The sequence below is a fragment of the Diceros bicornis genome, chromosome 18, assembly GCF_020826845.1.
Source record: "Diceros bicornis minor isolate mBicDic1 chromosome 18, mDicBic1.mat.cur, whole genome shotgun sequence".
NCBI classification, from domain to species: domain Eukaryota; kingdom Metazoa; phylum Chordata; class Mammalia; order Perissodactyla; family Rhinocerotidae; genus Diceros; species Diceros bicornis.
The window spans coordinates 58619606-58645813 of record NC_080757.1 but is presented as its reverse complement, the minus strand read 5'-3'; the positions used below and the strand labels follow the sequence as shown (position 1 = coordinate 58645813).

General features: G+C 49.7%; 2 protein-coding genes across 3 annotated transcripts in view; both read left to right on the top strand.

Annotated features, from left to right (window-relative positions):
- The window catches only part of TIMP2 (TIMP metallopeptidase inhibitor 2), a 51182-nt gene extending 36113 nt beyond the window's left edge, over positions 1-15069 (top strand). The window contains exons 3-5 of the mRNA XM_058561795.1: positions 1214-1322; positions 10589-10713; positions 12155-15069. Coding sequence (XP_058417778.1) covers positions 1214-1322; positions 10589-10713; positions 12155-12352 — 432 coding nt within the window. The 3' untranslated portion in view covers positions 12353-15069. The remainder of the gene's footprint in view (positions 1-1213; positions 1323-10588; positions 10714-12154) is intronic.
- The window catches only part of USP36 (ubiquitin specific peptidase 36), a 272438-nt gene that overhangs the window by 209974 nt on the left and 36256 nt on the right, over positions 1-26208 (top strand). The window contains exon 1 of one of the 2 annotated variants that reach the window (XM_058561778.1): positions 23857-23940. The exons of the other annotated variant lie outside the window; for it this stretch is intronic. The gene's annotated coding sequence lies outside the window, so the exon portion shown is untranslated. Of the gene's footprint in view, positions 1-23856; positions 23941-26208 lie in introns of those variants that run through there. 2 annotated transcript variants of the gene reach the window in all.

Here is a 26208-nt window from a genome sequence, read left to right as displayed (position 1 = left end):
TGTCACACGGTGGTAGTTGTAGCCATCTGTATTTCATTTTGTTACGAAAGAAAAAAGTAGTGGAAGATAAATGTTATCAGAAGGTCAATGAAATGCTTATTCATTGCATCTGTGTCATGTAAGGAGCTGACCCAGCCTCTCAGTGCCTAAGTCTCTGTGAAGTGGGGCAGACAATCTCTCTGTTCTCACGACCTCATTAAGGGGTCTGGAAAAGGCCGGTGTTAACACCAAGCAAGCGCTTTTAGCTCTCTGGTGTAAGAAGTCACTTAACCCAGCACGTTGTCGCCATCAGCGTGACCTGTCTTGGTATGGGTGGGAGTGTAGCTTTTAGGAAGCTGGTGCATCGTGACATTGCAGATGACCCCATTCCATTTGGGTTTGTTTATTGAAATTCCAAAAAAAAAAACTGCAACACCATTAACCTTGGTTTAGCCACTGCAAGAGTCCTGTGAGGCTCATGTAGGATGGCAGAGCCCGAAGGTGTCTACGTTCACACCCCCTGCTCAAGCTCGTTGTCATGTGGTCCTGGAGCATGTGTGGGCTTTCCCCTTCCCACTCTCCCCTGCCCCCAAAACTGGGCTGGAGGGCTGTTCTCAGTCTACACTCCCGTCCCCCCTGGGGCAGCAGGCACTGCCGGGCTGCAGCTTTCTCACTTCCTGCCAGGGCGCTGGAACAACACATCCCTTCACCTGGGCAGCAGGTGTGTTCCCGGAAGGCTGTAAGTAAATCAGAAGTTGAGAAGGCAAACCCCACTTGCCCATGGAGCTACCTCCTAATTGCAGGGGTGCCTCTGCCCTGGTCCCTGTCAAGTAGCCAATGCTTGATCAAAATTCCTGGAAATATACAGAGGTGGTGGTCCTCCACGATGGGTCAGAATGACCTGGCGATATACAGGTCCCTCCCCAGAGATTCTGAAATGAGCTCGTTGGCAGTAGGGAGAGCAGATGTTGTCCGAGACAGTTCCCTCCAGGTGACAACGTTGTGTCCAGCCTGCTGACAGCTGCCACACTAAGCGATGAATACCTCCAGAGAAGGACTTTGCAGTAGGAATGGTCATCTTCTCATCTGTCTCATTGCTACATTTCTGTCCCGCTGTCCTGTGCTGGCAGTGCCACGGTGTAGGTTGGGCTGTCCTGGGGTGTTCTGAGTGGGAACAGAATCCGTGGCTGTGCAGCCCATCTCCACTTATGTTTCCTCATCTTTGTCTTGCCAGATGTTCAAAGGACCTGACAAAGACATCGAGTTTATCTACACGGCCCCCTCCTCGGCCGTGTGCGGGGTCTCACTGGATGTTGGAGGGAAGAAGGAGTACCTCATCGCAGGTGTGTCTTTGGGCGTGGGCGTGGAACATTCTGGGAATCTGTCCGGGTCTGTCTCCGGCTCTGGGGTGGGAGGTGGAGCAGGGCCCTGACGCCACAAGGGTGCTGCTGGGAGTCTAGGGCTTCTCTGCCTTCTCCTGGCCGAGAATTCCTAGTGAATTGTCACCTACCTGTTGGTGACACTCTTCCTGGTTAGAACAATGGAACCACTGTGACCTGATGGGAGGAAACAAAGTAAGCCAGTATTCATGGGAAATTTGAGGTCAGGTGGATACAAAGAGGTGAAAATTTTTGCCTTTTGTTCTTGAAAGGGAGGAGAGGGCAGGATGCTGGGAACGCTCAAGGCTGGGCAGGAGGTGGGAAGGGGAGTTGAAACCTTGTTGTAAATCTGTTGATATTATTATGCACGCTCCTCACCCGGCTCCTTTCTTTGTTCATCATCTCTCCCTTAATTATTAAGGTAAAATATATATAACATAAAGTTTTAACCATTTTTAAGAGTACAGTTCAGTGACATTGAGTACATTCTTATTGTGCAACCATCACCACCATCCGCCTCCAGAACTCTTGCATCTTCCCAAACTGAAACTCTGTCCTCGTTAAACACTAACTCCCCACATTCCTCCCCCAACCCCTGGAAACCGCCATCCTACTTTCTGTCTCTATGAAATTGACCACTCTAGGAACCTCATATAAGTGGAATCACACAGTATTTGTCCTTTTGTGGCTGGCTGATTTCATTTAGCATACTGTCCTCAGGGTTCATCCATGTTGTAGGAGGTGTCACAATTTCCCTTCTTTTAAAGGCTGACTAACATTCCATTGTGTGGATAGAGCACCTTTTGTTTATTGTTGCATTGCTTTTTGAATGCTTCATTCTTAAATAAATTATTTCCCTTTACTTCTGTCTCCTCCCTCCTCTGCCTGCCAAGCTAAGCTGCACCCCAGGAGTCCAGAGCAGGGTTTCTCAACCTCAGCACTACTGACACTTGGGACCAGATCATCCTTGGTGGTGGGGGCTGTCCTCTGCATTGTGGGATATTGAACTACATCCCTGGCCTCTACCCACTAATCGCCATAACATCCTCCCCCCAGTTGTGGGGTCTCCAGACATCACCACATGTCCCCTGGAGGGCAGAACTGCCCCCAGTTGAGACTCACTAGTCTCATAGAACTTGCAGCGATGATAGAAATGCTCTCATCTGTGCTGTCCAGTGTGGCAGCCGCCTGCCACATGTGGCTACCAAGCAGTCGAGATGTGGCCGGTGCAACTGAGGACGGGAGCTCTAATCAATGGATGTAAATGTAAGCAGCTACATGTGGCTGGCGGCCACGGGACTGGCCTGTGCTGTCTCGGTCAGTTAAGGAACATTACTGCCCTCTTCCTAACTTAAGAAAAAAGAAGAGATAGGAAGGACAGCTCCACTAGACTGACATTATATTTTGTTCCACAATCCAAATTTAATCATGAAAATAAATTCTGAATCCAAATCTCCATGATTTGGGGTATTTTCTTCCGTTTAGGTTATTTGTACCTTTTCTTCCCTTCCCTTGAGAATCTTCAAAATCAACACATATTTAGCGAGTGCCCGTTAGGTGCCAAGCCCTGGAGTCCTGCTCTCAGGAAGCCGCACACATTCGCACAGTGCGGTAGGGGGGCAGGAGAAGAAATTAGAGAAAATAAGATAGGTTTTGTGTTCGGGGAGAGGTGAATACTGAGTGAATGCTCAGGAGAGGTACAAAGAAGAAGAGCCCCGAGCAGGTGTGAGGGTCCAGGAGACACAGTGGCAGGAGAAGGCGCTGGCCTTGGCTGTGCATGGGAGGTCGTCACAGGGAGGGAGACGCAACGGAGTGAGTGGGTCGGAGGAGGCTCCTGTAATCTCCCCTTGGGGAATCCCTCCCTCCCTTCCTCAAGACGCTCAACCCCAGCATCTGCTTCCCTGGCTTCTGTGTTGCTACATCAGGACTTGTGTCCCTCTCCTTGGGGATGATGGGAGATTTTTTTTTTCTTTTATGGGCACTTCTGAACTTCCTAAATGTTTTGTTATGAACATCTATTATTTTTTAACAGTTTTATTGAGATATAATTCACGCAGCATACAATTCACCCATTTAAAGTGTATAATTCAGTGGTTTTGGTATCTTCATAGGGATGTGCAGCCATCACCACAGTCAAAAAGAAACCCTAGACCCTTTAGCTAGCACCTTCCTGACCCCGCTTCTCCCCCCACCCACAGCTCCCAGCAACCGCTGATCTACTTTCTGACTCTATAGGTTTTCCTACTCCAGACTTTGATATTAATGGAAGCATATAACATGTGGCCCTTTGTGTCTGGCCTCTTCACTCAGCATAATGTTTTTCAAGTTCATCCTGTGGTAGCACATGTCAGAACTTTGCTCTTTTTATGGCAAATAATAATCTGTTGAATCGATAGACTACGTCTTGTCTACCCATTCATCGTGTCATGGACACTGGGGTTGTTTCTACCTTTTGCTGTTGTGAATAATGCTGCTGTGAAATCTATGTCTGCGTTGTTGCGTCAGCGTGTGTTTTCGTTTCTCTTGGGTAGCCACCCGGGAGTAGAATTGCCAGACATATGGTGACACTATGTTTAATCATTGGAGGAACTGCCAGACTGTTTTCCAAAGCAGCCACACCATTTTACATTTGCAATATCTACCATTTTGACAATAAGGAAGATAAAATCAACTAGAGAGAGAGGGGTAAGGAGACAACATCCACGATGCAGAGGTCTTACAGCCTGACTGCGCCATCACAGTAACACCGGAGACGGCGAAGGTGGAGGGCACGTGGTGCATGGCGGGTGGTGCAGGCGCCGACGAGGGGCTGGAGGCCCACTTTAGCGTGTGCATGGAAGTGTGGAAGGAAACTTGCCGGCATGTTAGCGCTGGTTATGTCTCTTTTTTCTTACTTTCCTATATTTGCTAAATTATACAAATTATGACATCTATTACTTTTATGATCAGAAAAATCTGGAGAGAAGAGAAAGGAGACAAAACCTCCCATGGTGCAGGGAACCTGTTACCCTGACAAATCGACGACTTCCAGCTTTCCAGCTTTCTGCATCCTCTTTTTATGCTGGTCCATGAGGCACAGCCCGTTAAAATGAGAGCCTTGGCAATATGCTATTTGACGTTGGTCATAAAGGAATCTTCTCGAATTCCCTGTCTACTCAGACAAGGGAAACTAAAGAAAAAAGAAACAAGTGGGACTTCATCAGATTCAAGAGCTTCTACAAGGCAAATGAAACCAGGATCAAAATGAATAGACAACACACCAGCTGGGAGAAAATATTTGCAAACCGTATGTCCGACAAGGGGTTAATCTCTATAATATATAAAGAACTCACACATCTGAACAACCAAAAAAGCAACCCGATCAAAAAATGGGCAGAGGAAATGAACAGACACTTCTCCAAAGAAGATATACAGATGGCCAACAGGCACATGAAACGATGTTCAACATCACTAATCATCAGGGAAATGCAAATCAAAACTACACTAAGGGGCCGGCCCAGTGGCTTAGCGGTTAAGTGCACGCGCTCCGCTACTTGTGGCCCGGGTTCGGATGCCGGGCGCGCACCGATGCACTGCTTCTCCGGCCATGCTGAGGCCGCGTCCCACATACAGCAACTAGAAGGATGTGCTACTATGACATACAACTATCCACTGGGGCTTTGGGGAAGGAAAAAAAGGAGGAGGATTGGCAATAGATGTTAGCTCAGAGCCGGTCTTCCTCAGCAAAGAGAGGAGGATTAGCACGGATGTTAGCTCAGGGCTGATATCCCTCACAAAATAAAAAATAAAATTAAAAAATTAAAAAAAAATACACTAAGATATCGCCTTACGCCTGTTAGAATGGCTATAATCACCAAGACACAAAACAATAAATGCTGGAGAGGCTGTGGAGAAACGGGAACCCTCATTCACTGCTGGTGGGAATGCAAACAGGCGCAGCCTCTATGGAAAACAGTATGGAGATTCCTCAAAAAATTAAAAATAGAAATACCTTATGATCCAGCTCTCGCACTACTGGGAATCTATCCAACAAACCTGAAATCAACAATCCAAAGAGGCTTATGCACCCCTATGTTCATTGCAGCATTATCCACTATAGCCAAGAAGTGGAAGCAACCCAAGTGTCCCTCAACTGATGACTGGATAAAGAAGATGTGGTATATATACACAATGGAATATTACTCAGCCATAAAAAAAAGAAAATCATCCCATTTGCAACAACATGGATGGACATGGAGGGTATTATGTTCAGTGAAATAAGCCAGAGAGAGAGACAAACACCACATGATTTCACTCATATGTGGAATATAAACCAACACACAGACAGAGAAAACTGTATGGTGGTTACCAGGGGCTAGGGGGTTGAGGGGTGGGCACAAGGGGTGAAGGGAGGGCGTTTATATGGGGACTGACAAACAATAATGTACAATAAAAATTTCACAATGTTATAAACTATTAAGACATCAATTAAAAAAAGTTATCTTTAAAAAAAAAAGAGAGCCTCGGCCCTCTGCTCAGGCTCCTCACACCGCCCTCTAGCGGCTGTCTGGCCAAACTGCAGAGCTGCAGAAGCGCTTATTAAGGAGGGAGGGCTGGGTTCCCATCACCAGTGGGCTCCTGGGTGGTAAAGTGACCTTGGTCTGGGCCGGCACCTGTTTCCAGACACACGCAGCTGAATCCTTGTCCACACTGGGACTCGCTCTGTCTTCAAGGCTTCTACAACCAGCCTCGGCGTCTCCCTGTTAACAGAAATGGAGTGCTCTTGTCCCGGTGCTGACGTTCTCCATTTAATACTCGCAGCCCCCAGTGACGAAGGTGCTGTTGTGACCCCCATGTTACTGATGAGGAAAACTGAGGAACAGAGGTGGAGCAGTGTGCCCGAGGTCTGGTGGTGTGTGCCTGAATGCACTTTCACAAGCCAGTTGTTAAATTTTGGTTGACATGTTAGTAGCCTGAAATCAGACAGCGTGGGAGTATTTACACCATAGAAATCGCAAATGCACACACTGGAGCTTTTCCTCCCAGGAAAGCCGGCTGTTAGACGTTTCTCAGCACACCTCTGCCTGGGTCACCCTGCCAGGGAGGGGTGCAGCCAGAATTTGGACCCTGGTCTTCCTGACTCCTGGGTCCATGACATTCTGCTGCTTCATTTTGTCCAGGTTTTAGAAGTCTCCCTGCCCCAGCGTCTAACCCCGTGGTCCTCCACCTGCACTGCTCGTTGGAATTCCACGGGGAGTTTGTAAAAATCCTGATGCCCAGGCGGCACCCCAGACCAATTCAAGCAGACTTTGGGGGTAGGACCCAGGCATCAGCATTTTTAAAGCTCCACAGGAGAGTCCAGTGTGCAGCCAGGACTGAGAACCAGTGTCTAACTGGAACTTTCCTGGTCCAAGTCAAGTCTGAGGTCAAGTCTGAGACCTTTTGTTGCAGAGACAGCATGCAGCAGGTCAGCACACCCTCAGGAGGGCTGTGCCCAGCAGCTGAGGTTAGTCACCTCCCTTGTGAAGGGACTCTCTGGACGTTACTTTCGCTTCTGGGGCCACGTAATGGTCAGTCAGACCTGCCTCGTGCCCTGATAGCCTGAGGACCTTGGCACTGCTCTCTATTCCCTGAGGTGGACAGTCCAGGTCACAGTGCCCTTTAGTGGGTCCTGGGGCAAGACAGCCCAGGAGATGGGCAGGTCTAGCAGGAGCCCCGGCGTGGCTCCAGTTCTGTCCCTGTCACACTTGCCCAGAAGAGCCTGAGGGGACCACAGGGCTGTTTAGAAGGCGTTGGCCCAGAGCAAGAGCCACGGGCGGAGGCTGCACCGCGACTTGGGTTATTTTGCTGGTGGCTGCTGTGTTTTCTTTCTTTCGGGGGACGTGGCAGGAGAATCTATTTTGCTCAGCCCCTGAAAGAGAGAGGCTCCTGTGTCCACATGAAGCCCTGTGGGTCAAACGCAGAAAGCCGAATACTCTCCGTGACTCTCTGTTGACGCTGATGTTTTCTCTCGGGCAGAAGCTCGGTCGTTCATATTTGCCATCAAAGGTTATTTAACACATGACACGTGTGTGTCCTGTGCTGTTCCTCCACGCAGGCCCACTAAATTGTCCCCAGTCTGAATGAGAAGACAAGTATACAGGACGCACATTTGTCAGCTCACCACAGCTGAAACCAGCCAAGCCGTAGCTCCACATGTAATAAAAATTAAAGACGTTGAAGGGACATGCACTTGGTAACTGTGCCTGCCGTCTTAGACTCCTTCACAGTAGATATTGGAAGCAAGCAAGTGGCATGGGGCACGGTTTAGTTTCCTAACTGGCCATGGAGCATGAGATCGATAAAAGGCACTTCCAGCGGTGGCTGACTCACGCCAGGCGGTACAGAGGAACCTCGCTAATCCAACTTCTTTCCCCAGGCTCACTGAGCCTGCTCCGGAACAAATCTGGTGTTTACTTCCTGAAGCACAGAATGTAGATCTTGTTCTCTGGAGCCAGGACGGGCTAACCAGAATCACGGGGCACAGGAAACCACTCAGGCAGCATTGGCTGCGGCCCCATGAGTGACCACACGGCCCAAGGCAGCCCACCTCCTCTCGGGTGGATGACTCAGCGTCACATGTCGAGCTGGGCACTATGAGACGCTCATGTTCGGGAGCTCTTAGAGAATTGGCCCTGTAATTTTCTTCTACAGTCCTTTCCTCTAAAAGGAAAAATAAACATCCAACCCTCAGTTACAAATTTTAATTAATTCCTGTTTTTCAAGAAAGACTGCTTTTTTCCAAGGCAGACATAAGTAGAATGTTGTAACAGATGCTCACGTCATGCATGCCCAACCAAGTCCTGATTATTGCTACTGAACAGGGTCTCCTTTCAACACTCTCTGAGATGCTGCACCGCTTATACATGACGTCCAGGGTTCACGTTAGCCCAGTTACTAGGGCCGTTGAAAAGATGCAATTTGCATTTCATCTCTACATCCTGCCTTTGCCTACTCTCTGCGGAAACTTGAATTGGGTGGTGAAAAGGTCAAAGGGGAAGACAGCAGAAAAAGACAGGTAATGAAGCAAATTGTTAGAACAAATACCAATGTCAGGCAATTACTATGTGCAGGGAACTGTAGATAAAAAAGGATTAAGACACAGCCCTTACCCTTCCTGCTTCTGATCTGGTTCAGGATCAAGGTTCATAAGAAAGGCAAAGAGCAGCATACAGCACGACGTTGATGCCAGTGAAGTGATACAGTGGACTTCGCCATACAATTTGGAGGGCGCAACTGGTGGGCGCTCCGCCTGTCTGTGGTGCGTGACCAGCTGAGCAGGGGAGGGGCTGTGGTCCACCTGTACAGGGTGGTTAATGCCAGCAGAAACCAGGATAGAGGAATGAGTTACTTGCCATCTGTCAATTATGCTCCTTCCTTAGCTCCTGTGAATACACAGGAAATGGCTACAGGACTAGAAAAAAAAGTCAGATATCTATTTTTGAAGTGTTTAAGGCTACCTGAACACTTATCTGTTTTAGTTATTAGGATCCAGAATAAATGCTACGGTAGTGATCCTGCTCCTTGATCCTTTTCTTCACCTGGAGTGTTATACAAGTCCAAACAGGTATAAGGACACACAGAGCTCCCGGAGGTGAGAGGAGCGATCAGAACAGGAGTAAGAGAACAAGAATTCACGTCCAGGGAGTGCTTCCCGCAACCTGCCCAGCACAAAGGGCGTCACTTGTGCCTGCTCACAGCCTCAGGCAAGCCGATTCCCCTGGCCATAGACGGCAGATTCATTTATTCATGACGAGGATGAGTCACCAGGCTGCATTATTACTTCACGGAGCTACGTTTCCATCAGTGAATTCTCCACAGCCAGCGCTGTGCCCGAGATCATCGAGTTGGATAGACTGGAGCTTTGTCCAGTGGAGGTGCTCCGGGTGCAGCCCGAGGCTCCTGTCTGCCTCTCGGGGAATCGCCCGTCACTCTCTGCCAGGCTCCAGGGCTCATCACTGGGCATTTGTCTCTCTTGACAAGGCGCCATTGTGGCAGAAGGAATGAGACTTGCGCTGACCTCCCCAGCCCTCGTTAGGTTCTGTCATTCACCAGAATACACACATTTGTCTTTCTCTCTTGCTTGGCTAGCGCCAAGGCTGTCACCAATGTGAGCTCTTCAGCAAAGGAAGGCAGGCAGCTGAGTCAGAAGCCTACAGTACGAGAGACAAACAGCGCCTCATCGTCCCCAAGGAAAGGACTTCAGGGCACATCTCCAAATTTATAAAATTCCAGGTTTTTGCTCTTCATAATGGGAAAATGAGAATTACAAGTTCAACATCAAATGGAGGAAATGCCTGTGAATAAATATTTGGTGAAAAATACAACAGGAAACAATATAATCTACATACCACATGATCTTTCATGTGCAAATACACGTGCATAAAAGAATATTGGAAGGAAATGCATCAAAACATTAGCTCTAGGTAACGAAAACAGGGAGGTTTTTTGTCTATTCTTTCCTGCATGCATTGTTTTTACACTCAGAATAAACAATGCACGGTGTGTTAGCTCAGGCTGCTATGACAAAATACCACAGGCCGAGGGGCTTTAACAACAGAAGTTTATTTCCTCACAGTTCTGGAGGCTGGAAGTCCCAGATCAAGGTGTCATCAGCAGGGCTGGTTTTCCTGAAGCCTCTCTTCTCAGCTTGCAGACGGCTGCCTTGCCCCTGTGTCTTCACGTGGTCTTTCCTCTGTGTGTGTCTGTGTCCTGATCTCCTCCTCTTATTAGGACACCAGTCCTATTGGATCAGGGCCCACCCTAACAACCTCATTTTAACTTAATCACCTCTTTAAAGACCCTCTCTCCTAATACCGTCCTGCATCGCTTAATGACGGGCTGAGAAATGCGTCGTTAGGCAATGTCGTCATTGTGCAAATGTCACAGAGTATACTTACACAAACCTAGATGACACAGCCTGCTACACACCTAGGCTCTATGGTACTAATCTTGTAGGACCACCGTCATATATGCAGTGTGTCCTTGGCCAAAATGTCATTCTGTGGCACATGACTGTACAGTCACATCCTGAGTGCTGGGGGTCAGGGCGTCAACATGTGAATTGTGGAGGGGACACAGCTCAGCCCACAATATATGGTGGTGTTAGAACTAAATCTCCACACGCCCGACCCACATCCAGATGCGGGAGGTGGGCAGAAGGAGGAGGACCCGTAACTGCCCCTGAGCCTGTGATCCCTGTCTCTACTCAGGAAAGGCCGAGGGGAATGGTAAGATGCACATCACCCTCTGTGACTTCATCGTGCCCTGGGATACTCTGAGCACCACCCAGAAGAAGAGCCTGAACCACAGGTACCAGATGGGCTGTGAGTGCAAGGTAAGCCGGTGCCACCTCCTTCAGGGCTTCACCTCATCACTGCTGCCTCCACGTGGACAGCCGGGGTTTGATCCGGGGCTTTCCAGGGCCTCTCAGTTCACGGGGTCCTTAGGACAGGGCTCTGGGGAGATGTGGCCTCCCCAGGAGTGAGGCTATTTGGCTGGGGACAGAGCCATTGGGCCCCGGTCCCTGCAGATCCCTGAGGCCCACCTCTGCTGAGGGATACTTGGGAGGTAAGGGGAATCGGGCTATGTGGCCTGTAGCTTCTAGAAGGGAAGCCTTCTAGGAGGAAGAATTTTGTGGGGAGGACGTGGTCCTATGAGTCTTTTTCTACAAAGGTACAAGTGCAAGGACTTGAGTGTCTTGTGATGGCACGTCCCAGGTGTTACACTTCTGCCAACATTCTGGCCATTTCCATGCACGGGTCCTTGTAAGTGTGGGGTCTGTATGTCGAGAACGCCTGAAACACCAGCCCCGCTTCTTACAAGCGGCCCAGAGGTGGTGCCAAGCAGTTACGGAAGCGCTAACGTTTCCGTGCAGCCCTAGAAGGTGCGATCTCCTCCTCGGCTCCTTGCCTTGGATCCTGGTGTCTCCTAACCCCCTCCCATCCCCACTGCCCCTCCCTCTGGCCCTAGCACAGGAAGCACTGCCGGGGACCAGACGCCCCTCTGTGGCACCAGAAGTGATGCTGGGCCAAGTGTGGCGCTGTGGTGAGGCTGCAGGGCTTGGCCTGTGCCTGTCAGCACTATTGTGCAGCCCTCCTGCCCGACCTGATAGAGTGTCACTAGCCTGTCCCCAAGCTCACGGGAACGTGAATTCCAACCTACAGCTATGCGTAGATGTCGTGGATGTTGAGCAAACTCCTCTGTGCCCCATGTGAAATCAAAAGCACGTTCTTCCTTTTTTCTTTACGTGGCCGTGAAGGTCTTTACCCTCTTGTAGACTCAAGTTTCTTCACCAAAATGCTGCTTGTTGATCCCCACAAAGCCCATGCATGCTTGAGAGCAAGACACCAGCCTTTTTATTTGACTTGAACCTATCTCCAGGAAATTTGACACCCTTTATTGTTGTTATGATACTCCCAGGAGGGCAGGGCTAAGCTCATGCCGTTTTGTCATGCTGAGAGAAGGTAGACCAGATGGCCCACAGCAGAGGCTCCCCTGCAATAGCTGGGGACACAGAGGTTGTGTGCACAGGCTTCCCCCAGACCCCAGCCTCCTGGGGCAGGCTGCCTGCTGCTGTTTGGAGACTGTGGGACTCAGGAAAGGCTACTGATGGGGAGCAGGTTCAACTCAGGCCCAGCTCCCTCCCTCCCTGCTGGACTTACTAGTCATTCATTCAATACGCTGCCCTTGAACGCCTTTGCCAGGTGCACTGCTAGGTTCTGGAGATGAGCGGCCATGGTCTCTGACTGCATTCCTCTCCATGTCCCTCTTCCTAGATCACACGCTGCCCCATGATCCCATGTTACATCTCCTCTCCGGACGAGTGCCTCTGGATGGACTGGGTCACGGAGAAGAACATCAATGGGCACCAGGCCAAGTTCTTCGCCTGCATCAAGAGAAGTGATGGCTCCTGTGCATGGTACCGCGGAGCGGCACCCCCCAAGCAGGAGTTTCTCGACATCGAGGACCCATAAGTAGGCCAACAGGACCCCTGTGGCCAACTGAAATGCCTCCAAGAGTTTAGACTGGTCCAGCTCTGACATCCCTTCCTGGAAACAGCATGAATAAAACAGTCATCTAAGTGGGTCTAAATTAGTGTGATTCTCCTCCCCGCCCCATTTTCCTTTTAAACATGGTTGTGGGTCTAGAGGGGAGGTGGGTCCCACATTCCATCCACCAGCCTGGGCGCTGTGCATCTCAGTCTTCAACCCTGGGGTGTGGGGGATGGGGGACACAGGCTTCCCTCCCAGGCCCAACCTTGACACTGTCACAGACGCTGAGCAGGCAGCACTTAGGGGTACCCCCGACCTGGTCAGAGCAGAGCCTGGAAATGTGCATTTTGCAGAAACTTTTGAGGGTCGTTGCAAGACTGTGTAGCAGGCCTACCAGGTCCCTTTCATCTTGAGAGGGGCATGTCCCTCGTTTCCTGCAGCTTCCACACCTCTGGCCCCAGGGTGCAGTCCCTGCCCCTTGCAAGTGCACCCCCCCACCTCATCTCCCTTGGGCCCACCATGGACTCCTAGCCCCTGTGACTCCTGTAAGTCCAGGAGCAGCCCTGGACCGGTGGCTTGTTCTTGAAGGAGCCCCGATTCTATTAATTTGCAGAGTTCCAGCGGGAGCCCCCCTCCGGGGCCACGCAGAGATGGGGAGTGACAAGCTTCAGCTTTAGCCAAGTCATTTTAGCCCCATCCTCCCACCCTGCCCGCACACACCCCAAAGATTGGGGGGAGTCCATGACATTCTGCCCTGAGGGCAGACGTTTGGGGGGCACTTGGCTGCCCTTGTAGTTTATTCCTGAGCTTCTGAAATCACTCGAGCTTCCTCCTCATTCTTGCCCCTGGCATCTGGATGGAGTTGCACGGTTGGCTTTGCACGGGGTTGTGTGTGGCAGTGGCGTGAGCTGGCTGTGCTCTCTGTTTGCACATTCTGAGGACAACAGAAGCTGGGTCCCACTGTGTCCCCCAACACACCTCGGAGCCCCACCTGAGCAGGTGCCGCAGGTTTAGCATGGCCTCCCTCCAGGGCTGTCAGGCACTGTGCTGTACCTGGATTTCCACGAGTGAGGCGAGCTAAGCGTATCATGTAGTCCTACCTGGGAAAAGATGAATTTGGGAGATAGGTGGCTTCAGTGAAACTCGCATTTCTTTCTGGGCCTCCAAGACACTGTGGCCAACTTTGAGACATCTCATTTTTCTAAAGATGAATTCTCCCCAAGTTGCAGGTATACCAGCCTCTGCTTTTATTTTCTTACATTACAAAGATCTCTCAGTTCATAAACTTCATAGGGAAACTTTTCCGTAAAAATAGTTTTCTGATGCCAGTAAAGTGGGGGTTAATGTAGGCAGAAATTTCTCAATAACAGTAAAGATAATCTCCTTTTTCTTCCTACTTTGTTGTAAAGATAAACTGTTCCATCACGCACATTATGCAGACATACATATATGCACATGTGCACACACACACAATGAAACTGAAGTCTGTCAGCCTGCGAGTGGTCCTTCTGCAAGATGCTTCCAAAGTCACCATCTTCTAAGCCTGCTCTATTCTTTCGTGACCCCAAAGCACCTGTAAGACTCCTGACCCCCAAGTGGCACGCAGCCCCATGCCCGCCCGGGACCTGGTCAGCGTAGATTTTGATGACTTCCCTTTCTAGGGCAGACTAGGAGAATATCCAGAAACCAGCCCCTGCTCCAAGGGCACTTTCATGCTGTACAGTGTTATAAAGCTCGTAAGATGTCATAATGGACCAGTCCATGTGATTTCAGTATATACAAGAGCACCAGACCCCTCCAATCAATATAACACCCCACCCCCATTTGCTTCCTGTACGGTGTTATCATATGTAACATTTACTCCTGTTTCTGCTGACGTTTTTAATGTTTTGGTTTGTTTCTGACATCGGTTGTAATCATTCCTGTGCTGTGTCTTTTATTACCCTTGGTAGGTGTTAGACTTGCACTTTTTTTTTTAAGGTTTCTGCATCGTGGAAGCATTTGACCCAGAGTGGAGAGCATGGCATGTAGCTAGCCTATGAGGGTGGATTCCTTCAGATCTTTTCTTCAGTTCTTTGAATATTGTTGCTTTTCCATCTCCCATCTTTTGTTCTCTGGTTCAAATTATTACAAAGCCAAGGATCTTTGAGTAGGTTGGTTCTAAAAGATGGCCTTTATATTCAATCCACACACATTGGTCTTGTAGCCATGCTGAGGAGGAAAAAACAAAAAAATCAAGAAGTACCACCCAGTGGCAGCCGACAGAAGCAGCCACTCAAATACCTTCACGGTAAATAATTGCAGTATATATATAGTTTAAGAAGGCTCTCCATTTGGCATTAATTTATGTTATATTCTAAACTGCTCTTTGCTCCCTCTCTTCATGCAAGCAAAATATTTAAAATAAAGTTTACATTGTAGTATTTTCAAATCTTTGCTTGATAAGTATTAAGAAATATCAGACTTGCTGCCATAATTTAAAGCTTTGTTGATTTTGTTTTTATTTGGATTTTTTTTGTTTTTTTTTAACTTTCGGGCAATGTGTTTTTGCTGGAATATGACGTCTGAGACCTCCCTGTGCTGGGAACACGTGAGAGTTGTTGAAAGTTGACAAGCAGAGTGCGCATGTCTCCGATGCTTTGTATCATTCTTGAGTGATCGCTCGGTCAGTGGACAATAAACAGTATTATCAAAGAGAACCTGGCTCTCCGTGTGCTTGTAGCCGATGTTCAGAGCTGCCGATCTCTAGCTGAAGGAGGGGGAGTGGGAGGTGGGGGTGGGTCGCTTTGTCCCCTTGGGAACCGAGGCCTGGGTGATGGAGGCCTACATGGGATGTGGCAGAAACTGGGGCAGACGACTGTGAACGTGGTTTTGTTAAATTGGCGAAGAGGCAGGAGCACACGACAGGGGCCCCTTCATTCATTCAGCACATACATCTGTCTCCCTTTCCATTATGGAGCCTTTCCAACACACACACACACACACACACAGAAAAGCAGAGCCCTGTACCCATCTTGTATCTTGGACAGCAATTTATGGTCGTCTTCCTTCTCTGCCCGAAGCCACTCCCCAACCACCCTGCCTGAGATTATCAGGAAGGGAAAAATCCAGCCATCAAACAGGTTCATCTGTAAATGTTTCAGTACAGATCTCTAAAAAATAAGAATGATTTAAAAAACATTTCCAAAATGCTTTTGTCACACCTTAAAAACTTAATTAGAATCCATTAATGTGGGCCGGCCCTGTGGCTTAGCAGTTAAGTGTGCGCGCTCCACTGCTGGCGGCCCGGGTTCGGATCCCGGGTACCCACCGAGGCACCGCTTCTCTGGCCATGCTGAGGCCGCGTCCCACATACAGCAACTAGAAGGATGTGCAACTATGACATACAACTATCTACTGGGGCTTTGGGAGAAAAAATAAATAAATAAAATTATTAAAAAAAAATCCATTAATGTCATTGAACATGTAATCACTGTTAAGGCATCTCTGATGGTCTCATAAATGCTTTTTTATGGTTTATTGGTTTGAATCAGGATCCAAATAAGGTCCATACATTGCAGTGGCTCCCTCAAGTCTCTTATTCTACAGGATCCCCCCACCTTTCTCTGCCTCCCTCCCTCCTCTCCCCCTTCCTTTCTCTTATGCTGGGAAAGATGGTCCCATCATAATTTAAACTTTATCCAAGTCTCATAGTACTTCAAGTCATCACATGAAAATTCTTTAATAGTGTATTTGAACACTTGCCCGACCTCTGACCCACATGTAGAATTTCTTATTCCAGGGACAAGCCGGAAGATCCATATTTCCCATTTTGTGCAGCTGGCACTACTCAGCAGGAACAAACTTACTGATGCCGTTCTGAAGCAGGAAGGAGGTAGTGGGACAAAGTTTGCACCTGAAGGCTGTCACAAAACATTAAATGCCGTCCCTTTAATATCACCTTCTGCAGAAATATTTGTATTATTTTTTCCATATGGTGACATCTATGGGGAAGATGGTTCAGCGGCATATAGAGTAAGAATACAAAAGCTTCCCGTGTCCTACAAAGGACCTGACCTGGCATTTGTGCCCGTCCTGATCTGTAGGTCACAGTTGGGGTTTTAGCAAACAACACACCACACAATTGCTACCCATTTCATTTATTTTATGTATTTAGGTCAAATGTGACATTTTAAAAACACTTCTCTGTATGGGAATTTTCAAACGTATACAAAAATGCAGAGAATGATATAACAAACTCCATGCACCCATGATCCAGTTTCAACAGTTATCCACATTTTCTTGATTTTTGCAAACAATTTTAAGCCAGTTTGAAGACTTACATATGGGGTAACCAGATTGTTAGGGATTTTACCAGCCGCCATTTTTTCCCCTCAGCTTGCTCATTCTGTGAAAGGAAAGAGAACGGGGACAGCTGAGGGCAGCCACATGTGGGTTCAAAATGGAAAGGCAGCCACAGACACTGCAGGAGCCCATGGGAGGTGGGGGCGGGGGGTGGGGAAGAGCTACCAGGACTGGTTAAAATACTTTAGAAGTTTGAGTGGCACCTAATTATTGATGGATATGTTTGCCTGATCTAACTTAAAGAAAAATCTAAACAGTGGAGCTACAGGTATTTTACTAGGATCAATTTTATTACGGGCAATTTGCTGTTACCATAGGTTTTGCATGAAGACTCAAGTTCATGAACAGGTCTTTGTCTAGCTGAGGTTCAAGGTGACCCACAGCTCATCTTGTCGCACACACTTGCCTCTAATCATCTTGCAGTGAAAGGCGGTGCTTTGATTTGGGGGAAGCAGTTAGCTCTAATAGCAGATTTTCTCCTCCGAGAAACAAATTGATGGTTGAAAAAAAAAGACATTCAGAAACATGAGATAACTGCCCATTTTCATTCTGTAACAACAGGGAGGAATATTCCTTCCAACTAAACGAAACAAAAACATGAGACAGATCCAGTTGGAGTCTGCAGAATGGTGGGGTGTCAGGTGGGGATCAGAATCAGAGAAAGGGCGAGTGTCAAGGAGGATTTGAGGATGGGATCCAAGATGGGGTGTAGCGCTGCATACATTGCCTAGACATAAAGAAAGCTGAAAGTTTAAGTTTCATTTTTAGGCCAATCTACCTGTCTTGCTTTGCCCCTTCAAGCGAAGTTGGGGCTGGGGTAGGGGGACCAGGAGCAAGATTCCAGCCAGGGAAGCTCTTTAGAGGCTGAGTCTCCAGGGTTTTCACTGGGTGCTGGTCTTGCAGGCACCCTCTGCCCATTACATAGCACAATCCCAGACCCCTGGAAGGAAGGCAGGTGTTCAGCATCAACAAATAGTTGAGGCACATGAGCAATTCTCATCAGGGAATAAGGAAACTCTCCCAAAATCCAAGTTCCCAGACACCGACCTCGTCAGCGGGCCTTCCTAAGGAGAGCAGGCTGGGGCCCGCTGCGGTAACTCTGTCACATACAAGTCCTGTCTGTTTCCTTTTCATGATCTTTCCCCCGGCTCCAGAGACTCGGCTCCTAAACTCCCAAGGGCAACTGCTTAGGAAATCATTTCAGTAAATCTAATAATTCTAGGCATAGCTAACCTTTACCCCCGCCAGGATTTGTGCTAAGGGTTGCACATACATTATTCCATTTAATGCTCGCCAACTCTGAGAAGTCGGTCTTCTCACCTTCCCATTTGATGGATAAGGTAACCGAGGTCTAGGGATGTTGAGTTACCGGGGCCCCCCGCCACCAAACACTGGCGCTGGGATTTGAAGCCCTGTGGAGGCGGACTCCTGGGCTCAGCTCTTTAGTAGCGCACATTCCCGCCCTCCTTCCTCAGCACCTCTAAGGACCAAGGAGTTGTACAAAGATGTGGCTCAGGTGGAAGCAGGTGGCCCTCCCGCAGGTTGTCTCCCACCCAGCAGCAGGTGGGACCCTTGCCTCACATTCACACCAAGAGCCTTGTAGTGGTTTGTTTTTGTTTTGTGTGTTTGTTTTCAGACCAAAGGCAAATTCATCTCCCTTTCTTGAGATTTAAAGTAACAAGAACAACAAAATCCTAGTCTTGGTTAAGACACCTATCACACCAAGATACCTTGTTACAAGTTGTCATTTCTAAACTTAAAAAAGGGTAAAGTTCAACTATCTGGAAAATTCATCTCTATATAATTATCTTCCACACTGGGACACTTTTGAGAGAGAAAAGGGCTGCTATTAACAATTAGTGGGGTCAATAGGGGTAAACCAGGACTGTCCCAAGCAAACCAAGATGTGGTGTCATTGTGGGACCCCTTCCCCAACAACACCAGGTAGATCAGATCCCCCTCTGCTGTTGTCCCAGATGCCAGGCTCATCGTAGGACACAGCACCCCCACAACCTCCACAGCCCCCACAATCCTGCCTTCCTGTGATCTAGGCACAAAGAAGTACCAGCTAAGGTAGCACTGGACGCTGTAGCAAATAAACCCAACATCTCAGGGGCTAACACAAACCAAGTTCATTTCTTGCCAAGACCAACGGGGACGTTCAGTGGGTGACCTCCCACTGGTGATTCAAGGACCCTCGCTCTCTCCCTCCGTCCCCGCTGCCTTCTGGAGCCTCCGAGTCCTTTGTTTTCAGCCATAAAGAGGAGGGAAGGAGGCACAGCAAATTCTCAGCCTCTTTGTCTCTCAGCTCCTCTCCCAGGCACTGGACTGGCTTAGTCACCATTCCGCTCACTACAGGCAGCTTCCGGCATGGCCCCCTGCCTCTACCCACCTCATTCTCAGGCAGGCCCAGACACGGCAAGGAGCAGAAGTTTAATTGGCCTACCACGTGTACCACCCTGGGTAGCAGTGGAGGGCGGAGCGTCCAAAAGCAAAGTGGTGCTAGGACTTAAAAGACAGGGTCTTGAACATTCTTGAAAAGCTTATATAACCTAGTCCTGAGGCCAAACATCGACACATGGGGTGCTTTGAAAAGAGCAGTAACAGGGCAGTGCAAAGTAACATTGTGTTACAAAGGAGAACCAGAGAGGCCTAAGAGGAAGGGAACAAAACCAAACCAAACCCAGCAGCATGAATAAAATCCAAAAGAATAAAGGGAGCAGCACTGTGGGAGAGTTTTGGGGGAGGTGTTCTGAGGACCACGGGAAACAAATGGCTCTGTAGAGATTCAAGCCGGATTCCAGGTCAGCAGCTGGGGGTAGCTCTTCCTAAACACACAAGGAAAGCACAGTCCTGTGGCATTTATGTTTGGCTTAGTCTCTTCAGAGAGGAAACTTCGCCTGGGAGGGGAAGGAGGAGGCGGGCAAGTGACCACGGCCAGCACAGGCATTTAAGGCCTGTTGGCTACTTTTCGGCCAAACCACCAACACATCCATGAAAAAGTAAGATCCTCATGGGCCCAGTTCCACTGTAGGCATTTACATGCAGAGGAGAGAAGGTCTCAAACACAGCTCGGGCGCCCGACCACGTGGCTTTTCCTCGGTGAGTCCAACAAGACAGGGTTTGGATCTTAATTTGGCAGTTTCTAGGAAGTGGAAATTGTTAGGGTTGCGCAGGTCCAGCAGGAGCAGCTCACAGGAACCAAAACTCAGAAGGACTGACATAGAAAGTCAGAAGAATTGTTAATTTACAATTAGAAATGCCATGTAGGTCTCTCAGGAAATTAGCACAAATCTCTAGCCATCTACCGGCTATGAAACTAGGGGAGGAGTTGAGTCCATTTTACCTCGACCTCCGAGGCAAGGAGGCCCCAGACCTCTTCTGGGCAACAATACTGTTAATCTGTCAATGTACCTTTTTTCTTAAGGTAAATTCTAATTGGATTGATTTTTTTGTGTGTGTGAGGAAGATTAGCCCTGAGCTAACATCTGATGCCAAGCCTCCTCTTTTTTGCTGAGGAAGATTGGCCCTGGGCTAACATCTGTGCCCATCTTCCTCTACTTTATATGGGACGCTGCCACAGCACGGCTTGACAAGTGGTGTGGCGGTGTGCGCCTGGGGTCCGAACCTACAGACCCTCGGGCTGCCGCAGTGGAGCGCGCGCACTTAACTGCTATGCCACCAGACCGGCCCCTAATTTGATTGATTTTTAGTTACAGCTTTTTTCCTTTTTTAAATTGAGACTATTTTATCCTTTCATCTTCAGTGTTTCTCTACTTTTCTCTTTCAGGATTTAGAGATTATTCAATTGTCTCATCTTGAGCATTTCATTTTCCATTTGGTTGGGTTTCACAATCATTTATCCACAGTGTACCTCCAATGCACCAGGCCCAGGGGCACACAGATGAATGAGACATAGTGCTGGCTCTAAAGAGTCATGGTGGGGGAGGGAGAAGTCCAGAGAACATTCCAATTAATGTATAAGTGGAATGTACAGGTCTGCCCAAGGCAGCAGCAACCTAATGGCAGGAATGGAGGGAATTCAGGAAGACTTCTTGGAGGAGGTGGTGCCAGTGGAGGTGGTTGAAAAGCAAGTGGGAAAGGGAATTTTAGGCCAAGACCAGCTTGAACCTGGAGCAAAGACAGCCTGATTGTGGTCTGGGGGGGCACTCAGATTTAGCTCTGCTGCAGGACCCAGGGCAGGCAGTGGCTGTAGGTGAGGGCGGAAAGGCAGGCAGGAGCCAGCCCCCAGGGGCCAATAGAGACCATGCTAAGGAACTGGGCTTTCCCATCCGCGTTGGGGGGCAGGGAAGATTTTCAGGCAGGTGCCCAATTCTATTTGGCAGTTTGAGCAGTGGGTTTGGCTATTCCAATAATGCAGGTGAAGATGGCTAGGGGCTTCACTTGGGCAGCTGGATGGAGGCAGGGAATGGTTTGAGGAATATTTGAGAGGTAAAATCAGCAAAATTTGTTGATTGATGATTTACATGGGGTGAGGGAGAGAGAGGAGCCCAGGATGCCGGGCAGGCAGGTGGATGTGGGGGTTACTGTCTGTATCAGTCCAGGTCCAACTAGGAACCCCAAAACCACTCCGCAGAGCCTTTAAACCAGAAGAGATTAATGGAGGGACTGGTTACATCCTGATGGAAGAAACTTCCAGAGAAGCCAAGTAGGGAACAGCAGGAAGCTGTTAGCACCTCTAGGGTGGAGGGGCAGAGGCAGGAGTCTGCCTGCCCTACAAGAGCCCAGGAGAGGACACACAGGGAGGCTGGAGCCACAGTGCACCTCTCTGGATGGAGCTGAGCCACTGCCAGCAACTCCATTCAAAACAGAGAGGGAGGGGGAGAAAGGCCCACCTCTCCTTTCTCCTGCTCTCCAGTCTTGCCAGTGCCCCCCTGGGGCCAGCCCCATGGGGAAACCAGTTCACAAGGGAGTCTGGAAAGAGCTGAAAAGGACAAGAATTAGGTCTGAGCTCCAGCACACCAACCCAAGTGGGCAGAAATGGAGAGGCAGCTTAGGGGAGAGTGCGGATGCACCCGTTTCTGGGCATGGGGAGTTTGAGGTGCTCATGGGACCTGCAGGGAGAGATGTCCAGGAGGCACATACTGGACCCATGATTCCAAAGACCAGGGGGAGAGCCGTCTGCATCTGTACATTTGGAACTGACCAGCCTACAGGCAGTAGCTGCAGTGCGAGAGCAGTGGATGCGCGCACAGGGTGAGTGTTCGTGTTATTTAAAAGAAACATTCAAATTGTTTTCCAAAATGGTTGCATCATTTTACACTCCCAGGGGTCTTACAAAGAGTCTATTTTGCTCCACATTCACTCCAACACGTGATCTTTTTAATTTTAGCTGTTCCAGAGGGTGTGAAATGTACCTCACTGTGATTTTAATTTACATTTCTCTGGTGACTTTTGTGACTGAGCACCTTAGGAACGACTTTTATATTGGCCCCCGTAGGGGAGGACGTGGGAATGTGGGTGCCCCAAGGCTCCTCCCGACATCTAGGTCTCAGATTACATTCTCAAGCAGGCCTTTCAGGCAATTCCTTTGTCATCTCACAAGAATTTCCCAGTTACCTCTGAGGCCCTGAGCTAAAGGTGTGAACGTGGAGCCTGACAAACCTGGATCTAAAACCTCACATCACCACTTGCTGGCTGGGATCTTGCAGACTCAGTTTTTTTATCTGTAAAATGGGAACATGACAGTTGCCATGAGGATTAAATCAGATAATGTTGGTAAAGCAGCCAGCTTGGTATCTGGCACACAATATGAGCTCACCAATAGAAGCAAATGTCGTTGGTTTTGTTATTAGAAGAATTAAAGAGATGCTCGAGATCGTCTTGATTTCACAGATGAGGAAATCAAGGCCCAGGTTAGTTAGAACTGTCCAGAGCAACCTACTCATCAGGACACAATTGTGATAAAACCGAGTCTCCTCATTCCCCTGCCAGTTGCCACCCCCAACCTGCTCCACACTTTTAATCACCCACTTATACATTGTATCAGGCCTGGAATAGTGAGAACTCTCTGTGTTCAATCATCCTCTTAGGGCACAGAGCAGACTCACACCAGGGACAAATCTCAGCCTGCAGCTTAGCTGAGGATTTTCACAGATAGAGCACAGGCGCAATCTCAGCCTCCCTGGTTTTGTTTCTGCTTGTACACCAACACCCACCTAATAACTACAAGGTGAATTTTGTTCCAAGTACACCCATTCTCTCTCTCCATCCCCATTCCCCGCAGGAAGGCCTGGGGGTGGGGGTGGGCATGAGACTAGCTGTAGGTTGTTCACCCAGGAATCGTGCTGCCCGTGCCCTTCAGACTTCTCTGCCAAGACAGACACAGCATACAAGGTTGTGTACTGAAGTTTTCCTTTGGGGACGGGTCGTTTATTCCCCCCTTTGCTTCTGTGATCATGAGATCACAGAGGAGGCCAGGCTAGGAACCGCGCTCTCCACCTGCCCCGGAGATGGGAAGAGCCAATGAAGCTGCTTCAGGAGAAAGGGATGTTTAAAAAACACTGCAAAACCAATGCGTATTTACAAAATTCCACTAAAACCTCAACGTAGCCGGCTTGGTAGGACGCTCTTGGAGGGAGGGAAAGGGGTCAGGGAATTGCGCAGGGCCCCGTACACTTCAAAGGTCAAATGCCATCACTCCCCGACTCTTCATCCCAGGAGCTTTTTGCTCGGCCTCCCCTCGCTTTACTGGGCCTGCTGCCCTCATCGCGCCCGGCCTGTGTCTTGGGCACTAAGGACCCTAGAGGCTGAGACTAAGACCCCGAGCCACCGCCCCCACGGCAGGTGAAAATGCGGCGCGGCCCGGACGCGGCCCCAAGGGCGCTGCAGCCCCGCGCGCCGGACACGGAAGCAGGCGCCTCACAGGGTCTGCGGGAACAGGCCGGACGCCGGCCAAGGGGGCGGTCTCCGGCTCTGCGTGCTTACGTCATCGCGTAGGCTGGCGGGGCGACGCGATGGGGCCGTGGCGTACAGGGCGCGTAGAGCGGCTGTGGGCGGGCCCAGGGAGTGGGGCTGAAGCTAGCCCCGCCTCTTAAAGGCGCTGAGGCCTTTCGGTATCCGGCAGCGCGGGCTGCGGGCCGCGGCGCCTTTAAGCGTCGCCGTGACACGTGTGTGAGGCGCCGGAGGCCCGGATGGTGCGTGTGTTGGGTCCTGGCCGAGCAGACCAGTGTTGCGGGCCTGCAGTCGGACTCGCCGAGGGCCGGGTAGGCTAGGGCCGGGTCGAGGCGACCCCCGGGTCGGGGGAGGGCTGCGCGTCCGGCCGGGTGGAGGGCTTCCGCGGGCCCAGGGGCGCGGGAAGGTGCGGCCCGACGTGGGGCGTACCTGGGGGTGCTCCGGGGAGACGTGGGTGCTCGTCCACTAGAACTCCGGATGTCCACGGGGAGAGTTTGGAGTTGCGCTGTCCGCGAGGGGCTCGGGGTGTCCCCAGGAGGATCCAGGTGTCCACGGGGAGGGCTGGGGCTCCGCTGTCCTCGAGGGCTCGGGGTGTCCCCGAGGAGGGCCCGAGCTGCGCTTTCCGTGAGGGGCTCGGGGTGTCCCCAGGAGGATCCGGGTGTCCACGGGGAGGGCCGGGGCTGCGCTGTCCGCGAGGGCTCGGGGTGTCCCCGGGGAGGGTCCGGGGTTGCGCACTCCGCAGGGGGCTCGGGGTGTGCCCGGGGAGGGTCTGGGCTGCGCTGTCTGCGAGGGCTTGGGGTGTCCCCGAGGAGGAGTGCGATCCGGTTGCCCCGGATCCGCTCTCTGCTGTTCCTGAGAACCCCGGCCGGTGGTGGAGGGGAGAGCTGCCCCAGCCAGGAGCTCAGGCGGGGGAGGAGGCAGCGGCCTGTGTCGATGTTGGGCAAGATCGTTATGCACAGAAGCATCACTTATGCAGGATTCAGACTTTCTTTGGAATGGCTTAAAGTCAAAATCGGGGAGAGAGTATTCTATTTGGTAGCAGAGCTGAGATCTTCTTTGTTTCCTTTTAGTAAGAGATGTGGGAAAGGCTCACCCTTGGAGAGAGTAACCTTCCTCATGGTCACGGTGGATGTAAGTGGGGGGTACAAGATGTGGGTTTTTAAAGTACCCGTTGCTTTGGTCGGGTAGTGTTGGCTCTCTCCTGGAGTTCTAGGAGCTAGGGGATCATGAGATGGATGAGAGAGGAAAGACAGATGAGATGAGGAGAAACATCTGAGAAACAGACAGATGAGAGAGGCAAACATCCTGGTGCTTACATACTAGCTTTCTGTAAGGGATGCTGAGAACCAGGCCCCCAAAGAGAGGGATGCTCAGTTTGCTCCTTCCTGGCTGGGTACTGGTGCTCTGCACACCCTGCAGACGAGCTTAGAGGCCCCCCCTCTAAAGGCGCCCCAGGGAGGCCCCAGCTCTGTCCTTCCGGGCTCCTCCCCTGCCAGCACGTGGTTGACCCTCTGAGTCCTGAGTGCAGTTTATCCTGGAAAAGTGAGTTTAAGAGGAGGAGGGAGAGAGAATGTGCTTGAATGGTGTATGTTTGGAGGAAGCTGTGTCTTAGTACTCTTGGAGGTAGAAAATATACGTAGATAAGTATGAACCATTCCTGGACCATAAGAAATGTGCCATGGAGAGAGAGCATCCTTCCCCCATTCTGAGTGTTTGTGTTAACAAGTGTGTATATCAAAGGCTGGCTGATGATTACAAGGATGTTTTTCTCCGGGTTCCTATAAAACTCAGAAAGAAACCATTTTTAGGTTTAATGTTTCAAGTGGAATTGGTGATGTAGAGGCTGATCTTTCTGTCAGATTTTGAAAAATTATGTTTGTTCAAAATCTCTGACTCCGCATTGAGGAGGGGGCTATGAGATAGGTGTTCTCTAAGTTGCTTACCTGGAATTAAATTGGGTAAAATCTCCCAAGTTTTGTTTATCGTGTAGCTACTGGGTGCCCAAACATTCGCCTGTGGGCCCGCGTCCGTCCGTGACAAAGTCCTCGCCTGTCCACAGTCAGGCGTGAGTCTTGACTAAAGCAGGAACATTGTCGGGAGTTGTTAATAAGGCTGGGTGTCTTCATCTTACAGATCGTCCTTTATTCTGAGATGTTTGTCATGCTGTTTTTTTCCCTTGTTGATGTGCTTTTATTTATGGATATCAGAAATGATATATCTGAAATTTGCTGTAAGTGTGGACAGGAGGGGAGTCAGGATCAGCGGTACATAGTAATCACTGACGCAGAATGAGGGGGGCGTGGCAGCTCGCCGTGCCATTCTCTCCGCGTTGTGTATGTGTGAACGCTTTCATGGTAAAAAGTTTTTAAGTACCTTAATTTTATGTGATCATAGCGATTGAGGATGGTAATTAAAGGAAAAAATCCACACTTAGCAAAGTGAAAATTTGGCAACTCTTACTGCTCCTTTGTGGGGTTTTTTCTTTAGGAAATTTTACTGGTTCATGAAATCTGAAAGTTGGAGATGATTATCTGTGTCTCTTTGGAGACGTGATTTAGACTGGAGTTGACTGTGAGTGT